The 13,305-nt window shown below is 47.7% G+C and overlaps 1 protein-coding gene across 6 annotated transcripts in view; it reads left to right on the top strand.

Moving 5' to 3' along the window:
• Nucleotides 1-1,861: 1,861 nt before the first annotated feature.
• MTRF1L (mitochondrial translation release factor 1 like) overlaps nt 1,862-13,305 on the top strand; it is a 28,713-nt gene continuing 17,269 nt past the window's right edge. For 4 of the 6 annotated variants that reach the window (XM_073557696.1, XM_073557697.1, XM_073557698.1 and 1 more), the window contains exons 1-4: nt 2,001-2,313; nt 3,180-3,259; nt 7,369-7,552; nt 7,636-7,799. In XM_073557696.1, the coding sequence (XP_073413797.1) occupies nt 2,013-2,313; nt 3,180-3,259; nt 7,369-7,552; nt 7,636-7,799 (729 nt within the window). In that variant the 5' untranslated portion in view covers nt 2,001-2,012. The other 2 variants (XM_073557699.1, XM_073557701.1) reach the window with 2 other exon arrangements.

The following is a 13,305-nucleotide window of genomic DNA, read 5'->3' as shown; positions in this document are numbered from 1 at the left end:
AACAGGATAATGGAGGTCATAGAGGTTGTCACCTCCCCTCCCCCACACATCACTGATAATGGAGATTCTGGTTGAATTTGGGTGGAAAATATTTTTTTTGGGGGGGGGGGCATTTGAAAGTGCGCTCCGGGGTCCATAACTTTGTAGATACGCCACTGTATGTCATGGAAATAGCCTAAGGGTGTGTACACACGCTGCGGATTCTGCTGCGGTTCCGTAGCAGTTTTTGTTGTAGTGTACAGTACCACGATTCCCTATGGGAATAAAAAAAACGCAGTGCAGACGGTGCGGATTTATCCGCGGTTTTGAAACCGCAGAAAGAATTGACATGTCAATTCTTTCTGCAGATTCCGCTGCGGTTTGCCATCTCCTCCATTGAGATGAAAAACCGCAGGGCAAAACCGCAGAGCAATCCGCAGGTAAAACCGCTGGTCTTTTGCCCTGCAGATTTACCTGCGGATTTCACAAAATCCGCGTGGCCAAATCTGCACTGCAGTCCGCAGCGTGTGCACGTACCCTTAGGGTGAGTGCACACGGTGCAGATTCAGCTGTGGATTTTTCCGCGTGGGTTTGCAGGTAAATCCGCAGGTAAAATGACCTGCGGATTTACCTGCGGTTTCCCCTCGTTTTGACACCTGGACAATGGAACAGGTGTCAGGCTGAGTTCACACGTGGCTTTTTTTTGCGTTTCCGCGGCAGTTTTAACCGCGCGATTTTGCCGCGAAAACGCGAAAAATAAGCATCCCATACATTCCTATGGGATTCCGCAATGCTGTGCTAATGCTGCGGTTTTTACCGCAGCGGAATCGCTTCGCGGTAAAAACCGCAGCATGCTCATTAATTTGCGGAATCGCGGCGATCCCGCACCCATAGGAATGCATTGTTCCGCTTATTTCCCGCATGTGGCTGTGCACAACATGCGGAAAGTAAGCAGAACATTTGCGGATGGTACCCACGGTGTGGAGGAGAGGAGACTGTCCTCCGGGCTTTGGGTACCATATCCCTGTAAAAAATAGAATTTAAAATAAAAAATATTGTTATTCTCACCCTCCGACGTCCCGCGCAGCCTTCCTGCTTCTCGCCACGCTCTCGTTCCCAGTAGTCCTTTGCGAAAATGCCCGTGATGGCGTCCGATCTCGCGGGATCGCGAAGTCTCGCGGTAATTCGCGCGACGTCATCGCGAATTACCGCGAGACGTCGCGATCCCGCGAGAACTGACGTCATCGTGGACATTTTCGCAAAGGACTACTGGGAACGCCTGCGCGGGACGTCGGAAGGTAAGAATAACAGTATTTTTTATTTTTTTTCACATTCTATCTTTTACTACTGATGCCGCATAGGCACACTCGTCAAACACTATGACAGGTTGGTCACACTCGTCATACAATCAGTTCTCCAAGCGATGCTACAGATCACTTGGAAAACGCTAGCATTTTGCAAGCTAAATACGCTTGCAAAATGCTAGTTTTTCCGCGGGAAAATCGCGGGAATTTAAAATGCGATTTTCCCGCGGACTGGAATTCCGGAATTCTCGCGGTAATTTCCGCGAGAGTTCCGGTACGTGTGCACTGCTTCAAACTGCAGCAGAAGGAATTGACGCTGCCAACCGGTGACCTGAGGAGAGGGGCCCCGAAAACCGACATGTGCACGGAGAATACGCCGCCATTGCGCTGCTCACAGTCATCACTGTGCACCGGCCTTTCTAGATGATATCTAATGCATGACTCAATCGTTGCCACAAGATGGCGCCAGTGGACGCGCTCCACTCCGAGATGCCAGTCACAAGATGGCGCCAGTGGACGCGCTCCACTCCGAGATGCCGGTCACAAGATGGCGCCAGTGGACGCGCTCCACTCCGAGATGCCAGTCACAAGATGGCGCCAGTGGACGCGCTCCACTCCGAGATGCCAGTCACAAGATGGCGCCAGTGGACGCGCTCCACTCCGAGATGCCAGTCACAAGATGGCGACGCGTCATTGACGCGCGGGTTAGAGGTGAAAGTGCAGCAAGCCATGCTTCTCAGCCTCTCCCGGTGTATTCTATGCGGGGTCCGAAGAAACCTTTGGGGGAAATGCGATAATGTAGTAACTAAGCGCTGCGTCCCGGGAAGCCGCACGGTGTCCGATGATGGCCGCGCTCCGCTCCTACAGGAGCTGATCAGGAGCGATGCGTGGACGGGTTATCTCGGGCGTCTGGAAGAGCGGGGGGCCGCGGATGGAGGGGGCGATGTGGCGGTGGTGAAGCGGCTGCTCCCGGTTCTTCGGGAACTGAGGGGCAAAGAGAAGGAACTGGAGGCGCTGCGGCAGCTGGCAGGTGGGTACGGGCCCTGACCAGGCAGTGAGGGGCCCCAGGCCGGCTGTGTGGCGCTAGTAGGAGGCCTGCCCTATAATGCTGGGTGCTGTAGTGCAGTCCGGGGTAGAAGTAACGCACAATCCGCTGCTCACATGGGTTTTCCCCAGCAATCTGGGTTTGTAGTTCAGAAAATCTCCGCTAACGTATCGTCCCTTATTATGTCTGTTCAGAATAAATGTTCACCGAAACAAATCGCTAAAAAAAATCTGCATTTTGTCAAATGTGAACTTAAAAAAACAAAACCAAGACAAGTAGAATGTAATTGCTGCTGCTAAGTCCCCGGACAATCGCAGGGTCCGGTCCTCTGATCAGCCGGAAAAATAAAGGAAAAATAGTTTTTATTCAAACCTTGCATCCCCTGCTGTTCGCCCGTCTGTGGCATCACGGCGGCCATGACAGCCCCATCTTCTGTACCTCACACTAGTTATCCCGATCAGTAAATGTCGTTGGCAGAATAACAGTAGAAACGCCAAAACTGTGAGAGAGAGGGAGAGATATATATTTTTTCCAGTCATCACACTGCAATAAAGAGCGACTGTCAGCTTGTCACACAAGAAACCTGCTCTCGTCCAGCCCCATTGCCCTAATGTTGTCACTGCTCCGTGTATGGAAACCGGCGGCTGTAACTGCGCCCCCGACACTGACTGACAGCAGCTCCCCGTTAGGGAGGACGGCGGGGCTGCCTACGGACAAGCCATGAACCCCCAAAATTATGGCACTGAGAAATACAACTCGTCCCCCAAAAACAAGTGAAAACAGCGGTCTGGCGTAAAGGCCCAAAGGGGCAGATTAATAAGTGTTTATTGTTCCTGTGTTTCACTTTATAGAGGAAAATGAAGATTTAAAGTCCCTGGCGATAACAGACATGGCTTCCTGCGAGGCGGAGATAACCCACCTAAAATACAAGGTGCCGTATGGTTTCATTTCTTTACACTGCTGTCGGGAAGGTTTTCCACAGTGGGTGAGAAGACTAATACAAGAGGCTCATCATCCTGCCGACTGCCCAACGTCTTACATTGGGGCTGTCGGCATGGGACTCTGCAAGCATGTTTTAGTAAGTCCTTACAGTCGGGAGCAGGAAGTCGGCTGTCAGACGGGCCGACGGCCCATACTGAAGGTTTGGTATCATCGTTGGTAAGAAGTGCTGTGGATACAGTATAGAAAGCACTAGGAGAGGGAGGACTGGGAGCTTGCATCGCATCCAAATGAAAACCACTTTGGGCTGAGTTCATTGATCCACAGGTGGGTGCATGAATACGCTGGTGAGCACAGCAGATGTCCACAAGAAGAAAAAGTGCATTTTAATATGGCATATTAGCCTAATAAAGTTTTTTTTCATTTATGCCGGTGTGCTGAACGAACTGTTTCTTCTTATAGAAAGCTCTAGTGAGGTCTCCTGCTTCAGTCCTGGAGACCGTCGACTGCTGGGAGGGACCCCGACGGGCCTGCAGTGGAGGGGGGGATCCGTGGCCGGGCCTGCAGTGGAGGAGGGATCCGTGGCCGGGCCTGCAGTGGAGGGGGGGATCCGTGACCGGGCCTGCAGTGGAGGGGGGATCCGTGGCCGGGCTTGCAGTGGAGGGAGGATCCGTGGCCGGGCTTGCAGTGGAGGGGGGGATCCGTGGCCGGGCCTGCAGTGGAGGGAGGATCCGTGGCCGGGCCTGCAGTGGAGGAGGGATCCGTGGCCGGTCCTGCAGTGGAGGGGGGGATCCGTGGCCGGGCTTGCAGTGGAGGGGGGATCCGTGGCCGGGCTTGCAGTGGAGGGGGGATCCGTGGCCGGGCTTGCAGTGGAGGGGGGGATCCGTGGCCGGGCTTGCAGTGGAGGGGGGATCCGTGGCCGGGCCTGCAGTGGAGGGGGGATCCGTGGCCGGGCCTGCAGTGGAGGAGGGATCCGTGGACGGGCCTGCAGTGGAGGGGGGGATCCGTGGCCGGGCTTGCAGTGGAGGGGGGATCCGTGGCCGGGCTTGCAGTGGAGGGGGGATCCGTGGCCGGGCTTGCAGTGGAGGGGGGATCCGTGGCCGGGCTTGCAGTGGAGGGGGGGATCCGTGGCCGGGCCTGCAGTGGAGGGGGGATCCGTGGCCGGGCCTGCAGTGGAGGGGGATCCGTGGCCGGGCTTGCAGTGGAGGGAGGATCCGTGGCCGGGCTTGCAGTGGAGGGAGGATCCGTGGCCGGGCTTGCAGTGGAGGGAGGATCCGTGGCCGGGCTTCAAATGAGACTGAATATTAATATGTGTAGTTATACTGTGCTATTGCTGTGTAGAGTTCAATCTGTAAGACGACTGCAGGTTCAAGTCCCCTAAGGCTACGTGCACACGCTGCGGACCCGCAGCAGTTTTAGCTGCGGTGTACAGTACCATTCAAATGAATGGTAACCAAAAACCGCTGTGCAGACGGTGCGGATTTATCCGCGCTGTTTTCCTGCGGTTTTGAAACTGCAGAAAGAATTGACATGTCAATTCTTTCTGCGGAATCCGCAGCGGTTTCCTATCTCCACCATTGTGGAGATGGTGAAACCGCAGGACCAAACCGCAGATAATCCGCAGGTCTTTTGACCTGCGGTTTTATCTGCGGTTTTTGCAAAATCCACGCGGATGAATCCGCAGCGGATTCCGCAGCGTCTGCACAACCCTAAGGGGACTAATAAATACAATGAAAAGTAAAAAGAAAAATATTAAATGTGGGGAAAAAAGAAAGGTTCAAATCACAAACCTTATCCTCCAAAGATACAAAAACACACGAGATATCGACGCTTCCAGTAAAGTTTGACTTATTAAAATGTAAAAATAATTAACCCGATTTATTAAACACCGTAAAGAGAAAAAAATTTGAATTTTTTTTTTTTTTATTCACCACATTGCAAAAAAACATTGTAAGAAGCAATCATCCATCAACTGGATAATTAAAACATTATGGGTCCTGGCAAATTGCGGCTTTTTTTTATTTTTCTGACCACTGAAATAACGTACTTGCCTCCCTTTTTTGTTGTTGATGAGGACGACCATTTTTCCCCACACTTTAATAATTTTTTTTTTTCCTGTTTTCCAGTACACTGTGTGGTAAGATGAATGGTGTTGTTCAAACATACGACATCCAGCAAAAAACAAGCCCTAATGTCTATGCGGACAGAAAAATAAAAAAATGTACTCTAGACATATACAGCGTTCCCTGGTTAGGAGACGAGGGGCTCATGTGGGGTTCCAGCCCGTCTACCACCAAGTACAGGACTCTGCACTCAAATTGCAGTGACTGAAATAAATTATTTTTAATGGCAGTCCAAATGGTTAACGTTTCAGTCCTAATTAGTGAGCCTTCATCATAACTGTACAAAAATCCAAAAAAATAAGTGATGAGTAATAACAGTAACCTGTTCATTAATATGCAAAATTATGTCAGCAGAAACAATAACACAGTATATGATGCGGTGATTATACAGTCAGTTCATAGGATGCTTTTATTAGTTTGTTTTTTAAAAAATGTATTCTGTCTTATTTAATGCAGTTTATATCAATCATTTGAGGACTAAACGGGGTGGCATTCCAGAATCTGCCACAAGGTGGCAGCCTGTCCAAAGAAAAAAGCAAACAATAAACCCTGGAATAGAGATGCTGGCCATAGAAGACACTATGGGGCTACGTTTTTTTTTTTTTGGTTAAACTGTTTATTTTTGAAAGATTTTCCTTTTTCTTGTACAAATAACATCATAAACACAAGAATAGTTGTAGCAAAATTGTGCAAAACATTTTATATGTTTCTTCCAGTGGCACAGTGCTGCTCCTACTAAAAGTAGGTCCGTGATCAAACCCTTTGTAGAGGGATTCCCTTTACAGAGTCGCTCAAAGGGAGTGGGGGAAGAGAATGTTGTGATTTTATATAAAGTTAAGGCCAGGTGGCGGATTTGGCGTTATTAATAGCAGAAATATGTAGTAATTTACATCTAAAATATCCTTGTGTTATCAGTTATTGTAAGTGAATAACATTGGTGATGATGTACACCCTTGAGACAGTAGAAAAGCAAAGAGAACCTACTACTTGCAGTAGATGTGCAGTGGTATAAAATCAGGCTTGGGGTCTCTGTAGGGACCTGCGCGGCCGCGTCAGATCCAGGCGGGAGCTCCTCTTCCTCCGCTTCTGCTCCCGGGGTCTCCGGTAACTCCTCCGGTAGTAGCGGCAGTGAGGGAACAAGGTACGCTGCCGATGGCATGGCAGCGGTTGCAGGGTCTGCCTGGAAGAGGTCCGGTGCAGCAGCGGCGGGTACCGGTGTCACGGGTACCGCAATGTGGTTGTGCAGAACTACCCTGGTGTGTGGGGTGTGAGTGTTGGAGCGTGGAAAGGAGTTCCCACCTTACCTGGATGGTGGGGCACTACACCTTAGGAGAAGGTGCAGTACCTCTGTGGCGACTGAGCCTCAGGGGCGCCACACTCATGTTGCGATGTGTCCACAGGAGTGTACGCCTCTAACACCATAGCCTTATAGGATGTCTCATTGTCTCTAGTGATGGGCAGACCCCTAGATGTTTGGGTCTGGCTGAACAGTTAAAAACAAAAGTTCGGTTCTGGTACCAGAACAGTACCCGGACCCCATTTACTTGAATGGGGGGCCCGAACATCGAGTGTTTGCCACGCTGTCATGTGCAATACAGCGCCGCAAGCACTGCCTCTGATCATTACAAGCGGTCAGAGATCTGCGGTACCCTTACTGTCAAATGACAGCGTGAGCTAGCAGCTGTGACCAAACGTAAAAACGTTACCTCCGGTCACTGGCGTCTGATGATGGGACTACTACTGCCATCAGCTGCCGCTAATAGCAGCAAGAGCAGGCGACAGCAGATGGAAGGATTCGTCAGCCGGCTCCTGCATGCTAAATAATAGTAATAATAAAAAAAAAAAAAAAATGGTCATCAAAGTTGGAAGTCCTGTCCAACCCCTTTAATTTGCGTATAAGGTTGTGCTGTGTATCTGTTTGGTTTGGGTCTTCCCCGTCATGCGACTTACATTATACTCTACCATTTCTGTTGTACAGATGGCTTCGCTTTTAATTTCCAAAGAAGAAGCCGACGCGTGTAATCTTATATTAGAAGTGACCGCCGGTGTCGGAGGACAGGAGGCAATGCTGTTCTCTGCTGAGATGTTTAATATGTATCAGCGTTTTGCCACCTATAAAAACTGGAGCTTTGACATACTGGAGTATTTTCACAGTGATTTAGGTGAATATTTTGTTGCCTACTTCACCAGAGAGACATATTGTCTTATACTATGGTTATACCAATGACTATTGTGTGTATTGCAGGAGGTGTGCGGCATGCCACAGCAAGTGTGGCTGGGTCTGATGCCTATAACCACCTGAAATACGAAGGTGGCGTGCATAGGGTTCAGAGAGTACCCAAGACCGAGAGGCAAGGAAGAATTCATACCAGCACTATGACTGTCGCTATTCTGCCTCAACCAAGTGAGGTAAGAACTGTGAGCCGACATGTTTAGTTTCTACAAAGTTTTAACTTATTGTCTAGCCTTTTTTTTTCGATCTACTTTTAAGTGGCCACAGACATTAAATGGACCAGGTTTTTGCTTTGTAATCTGAGAGCATCATACTGTAGAGACGGAGACCCTGATTCCAGCAATGTGTCACTTACTGGGCTTCTCATTGTAGTTTTGATAACCTCCTGGTGATAAAATCATTTTTGTATCACTAGAAGACTAGTAAACCTGCTGCCATGTAGTCCTCCATATTCATGAGCTCTGTATAACCCCATCCCACCATTGATTGGCAGCTTTTTGCCATTGATGTACAGAAAGCTGCCAATCAGTGTTGTGGGCAGGGTTATACAGAGCTCGGCTTTCTGAGCACTGCTAGATCTGCAGCAGAGAAAACCGTAACTTTATCAAAACTGCAGCACCCAGAAAGGTAACTTATACATTGCTGGAATCAGGGTCTTTGCCCCTACATCATGTAACTTTTGAATATTTAGGCCATACACATTTAGTCTACATTGGTTGTTACAGTTCACATTGACTATTTATGCTCAAATACGATTAGTCTTTGTGGGAACATCCTTTAACGACATGATCATGGTGACCCTGTTTATGTGCGCCTTTATTTCAACACTTAGTCTATTTCTGCCCATGCTGATTGACTATATCGTGGTTTGTCCTGATAAAGAAGTTGTAAAACTTTGAAACACGTTGACGAATAAACCAATTACATTTGGATTCTACATCTCTTCATTCTTCAGCTGCTGCGCAGATTAGCCAATTTGTTTCCAGTTTTTAAAATATATATACAGTACAGACCAAAAGTTTGGACACACCTTCTCATTCAAAGAGTTTTCTTTATTTTCATGACTATGAAAATTGTAGATTCACTCTGAAGGCATCAAAACTATGAATTAGCACATGTGTAATTATATAATTAACAAAAAAGTGTGAAACAACTGAAAATATGTCTTATATTCTAGGTTCTTCAAAGTAGCCACCTTTTGCTTAGATTACTGCTTTGCACACTCTTGGCATTCTCTTGATGACCTTCAAGAGGTAGTCACCGGAAATGATCTTCCAACAGTCTTGAAGGAGTTCCCAGAGATGCTTAGCACTTGTTGGCCCTTTTGCCTTCACTCTGTAGTCCAGCTCACCCCAAACCATCTCGATTGGGTTCAGGTCTGGTGTCTGTGGAGGCCAGGTCATCTGACGTAGCACCCAATCACTCTCCTTCTTGGTCAAATAGCCCTTACACAGCCTGGAGGTGTGTTTGGGGTCATTGTCCTGTTGAAAAATAAATGATGGTCCAACTAAACACAAACCGTATGGAATAGCATGCCGCTGCAAGATGCTGTGGTAGCCATGCTGGTTCAGTATGCCTTCAATTTTGAATAAATCCCCAACAGTGTCACCAGCAAAGCACCATCACACCTCCTCCTCCATGCTTCATGGTGAGAACCAGGCATGTAGAGTCCATCCATTCACCTTTTCTGCGTCGCACAAAGACACGGTGGTTGGAACCAAAGATCTCAAATTTGGACTCATCAGACCAAAGCACAGATTTCCACTGGTCTAATGTCCATTCCTTGTGTTCCTTAGCCCAAACAAGTCTCTTCTGCTTGTTGCCTGTCCTTAGCAGTGGTTTCCTAGCAGCTATTTTACCATGAAGGCCAGCTGCACAAAGTCTCCTCTTAACAGTTGTAGAGATGTGTCTGCTGCTAGAACTCTGTGTGGCATTGACCTGGTCTCTACCCGAAGATTTCATCCATTTTAAGTTTATGCTTAGAACATACAACACTGCCCTTCACCTCTCCAAACAAACCTATTTCAACACCCTCATCACCTCACTGTCCAATAACCCGAAACGTCTCTTTGACACTTTTCATTCTCTACTCAATCCAAGAGTACAGGCCCCAACCACGGAGCTCCGAGCTGACGATCTGGCCAATTACTTCCAAAGAAAAAATTGACCAGATTTGACAGGAAATTACCTCCCAATCACCTCATACCATGCACTGTCCTCCCTCCCCCACTGCATCTAACTCACTCTCTGATTTTGAACCAGTCACAGAAGAAGAAGTAAGCAGGCTCCTTGCATCTTCTCGCCCAACTACTTGCACCAGTGACCCATTTCCGTCACAGCTCCTCCAGTCCCTTTCCCCTGCTGTCACCCCTCACCTAACTAAAATATTTAACCTCTCTCTCTCTTCTGGTATTTTTCCCTCCTCATTTAAGCATGCCATCATACATCCACTACTTAAAAAACCATCCCTCGACCAAAACTGTGCCGCTAACTATAGACCTGTCTCTAATCTTCCCTTCATCTCTAAACTCCTGGAACGCCTGGTCCACTCCCGTCTTATCCGCTATCTCTCAGAAAACTCTCTTCTCGACCCTCTCCAATCCGGTTTCCGCTCTTTACACTCCACCGAAACTGCCCTCACTAAAGTCTCTAATGATCTGCTAACAGCTAAATTAAATGGTCATTACTCCATGCTAATTCTCTTGGATCTCTCTGCAGTATTCGACACTGTGGATCATCAGCTCCTCCTCACTATGCTCCGTTCCATTGGCCTCAAGGATACCGTTCTCTCCTGGTTCTCCTCCTATCTCTCCGACCGCTCCTTTACTGTATCTTTTGCCAGTTCCTCCTCCTCTCATCTTCCCCTTACTGTTGGGGTCCCCCAAGGATCGGTTCTAGGCCCCCTCCTCTTCTCCTTGTACACTGCCCCTATTGGTCAAACAATCAGTAGATTTGGTTTCCAGTACCATTTCTATGCTGATGACACCCAATTATACGCTTCTTCTCCTGACATCACGCCAGCCTTTCTAGAAAACACCGGCGATTGTCTAAACGCTGTGTCTAATATCATGTCCTCACTATATCTGAAACTGAACCTGTCAAAGACTGAACTCCTGGTGTTTCCTCCCTCTACTAATGTACCTATACCCGACATTGCCATTTCTGTGTGTGGTTCCACTATTACTCCCCAGCAACAGGCCCGCTGTCTTGGGGTCATACTTGATTCCGAGCTTTCCTTTGCCCCCCACATTCGATCACTGGCTCGCTCTTGTCATCTGCACCTCAAAAACATTTCTAGAATTCGACCTTTTCTTACCTTTGACTCTGCAAAAACTCTTACTGTTTCTCTTATTCATTCTCGTCTCGACTATTGTAACTCTCTTCTAATCGGTCTCCCTCTTACCAAACTCTCCCCTCTCCAATCTGTCTTGAATGCTGCAGCCAGGATCATATTCCTCACCAATCGTTACACCGATGCCTCTACCTTGTGACAGTCATTACACTGGCTACCCATCCACTCCAGAATTCAGTATAAACTTATTACCCTCACTCACAAAGGCCTCCATGGCTCAGCACCACCCTACATCTCCTCCCTTGTTTCAGTATACCACCCTACCCGCGCCCTCCGTTCTGCTGATGACCTGTGGTTAACATCCTCAATAATCAGAACCTCCCACTCCCATCTCCAAGACTTTACACGTGCCGCGCCAATTCTTTGGAATGCACTTCCCAGGTCAATACGATTAGTCCCCAATCCCCACAATTTTAAGCGTGTCCTGAAAACGCATTTATTCAGACTGGCCTACCGCCTCAACACATTAATCTAATCTATCCCTGTGTGGCAGAGCCAAAAGTTTTACCATAACCAGGTTCCCCGCATCATTCTCCCACATGCTTTATGCATCCATTAGCCCTCTGTGTCCGTACTGTCACACACCTAACATTATGGCTGGTCCATACAATCAGGGCAACTGTTACCACCCACCTTTCGTGTCTACCTCTTTCCTCATAGACTGTAAGCTTGCGAGCAGGGTCCTCTTTCCTCTTGGTATTTGTTATAATCTACTGTATGTGATTATTGTTATGCTGTAATGTCTATTGTCTGTACAAATCCCCTCTGAAATGTAAAGTGCTGCGGAATATGTCGGCGCTATAAAAATAAAATTTATTATTATTATTTATTATTATTAATCTGAGCTGCTGCTAACCTGCGATTTTTGAGGCTGGTGACGTGGACGAACTTATCCTCCGCTGCAGTGGTGATTCTTGGTCTTCCTTTCCTGGGGCAGTCCTCATGTGAGCCAGTTTCTTTATAGCGCTTGATGGCTTTTGCCACTGCACTTGGGGACACTTTCAAAGTTTTCCCAAATTTTTCGGACTGACTGACCTTCATTTCTTAAAGTAATGATGGCCACTCGTTTTTCTTTACTTAGCTGCTTTTTATTCTTGCCATAATACAAATTCTAACAGTCCTACTGACTAGACTATCAGCTGTGTATCCACCAGACTTCTGCACAACACAACTGATGGTCCCAACCCCATTTATAAGGCAAGAAATCCCACTTCTTAAACCTGATAGGGCACACCTGTGAAGTGGAAACCATTTCAGGTGACTACCTCTTGAAGCTCATCAAGAGAATGCCAAGAGTGTGCAAAGCAGTAATCAAAGCAAAAGGTGGCTACTTTGAAGAACCTAGAATATAAGACATATTTTCAGTTGTTTCACACTTTTTTGTTAATTATATAATTCCACATGTGATAATTCACAGTTTTGATGCCTTCAGAGTGAATCTACAATTTTCATAGTCTTGAAAATAAAGAAAACTCTTTGAATGAGGTGTGTCCAAACTTTTGGTCTGTACTGTGTGTGTGTGTGTGTGTGTGTGTGTGTGTGTGTGTGTGTGTGTGTGTGTGTGTATATATATATATATATATATATATATATACACACACACCGTATATACTCGTGTATAAGCCGACCCCCATAATTTTGCCACAAAAACCTGGGAAAACGTATTGACTCGCATATAAGCCTAGGGTTAAATGGTGGTCCGAGAAGATGCTCCATGAATACCCCCCATATGCTGCTCCACAAGGGTCAATGCTGCCCCATAAATACCCCCCATATGCTGCTCCACAAGGGTTAATGCTGCCCCATAAATATCCCCCATATGCTGCTCCACAAGGGTTAATGCTGCCCCATAAATATCCCCCATATGCTGCTCCACAAGGGTTAATGCTGCCCCCATAAATACCCCCCATATGCTGTTCCACAAGGGTTAATGCTGCCCCATAAATATCCCCCATATGCTGCTCCACAAGGGTTAATGCTGCCCCATAAATATCCCCCATATGCTGCTCCACAAGGGTTAATGCTGCCCCCATAAATACCCCCCATATGCTGTTCCACAAGGGTTAATGGTGCCCCATAAATACCCCCCATATGCTGCTCCACAAGGGTTAATGCTGCCCCATAAATACCACCATATGCTGCTCCACAAGGGTTAATGCTGCCCCATAAATACCCCCCATATGCTGCTCCACAAGGGTTAATGCTGCCCCATAAATACCCCGCATATGCTGCTCCACAAGGGTTAATGCTGCCCCATAAGATGCTCCATAAATACCCCTTATTTGCTGCTGCAGTAAAAAAAAAATGACACTCACCTCTCCATCGCTGGG

This window comes from Dendrobates tinctorius, unplaced genomic scaffold (genome assembly GCF_039654945.1).
Source record: "Dendrobates tinctorius isolate UK_male_01 unplaced genomic scaffold, ASM3965494v1 ptg000250l, whole genome shotgun sequence".
Classification (NCBI taxonomy): domain Eukaryota; kingdom Metazoa; phylum Chordata; class Amphibia; order Anura; family Dendrobatidae; genus Dendrobates; species Dendrobates tinctorius.
This window is presented reverse-complemented; position numbering and strand designations above follow the sequence as displayed.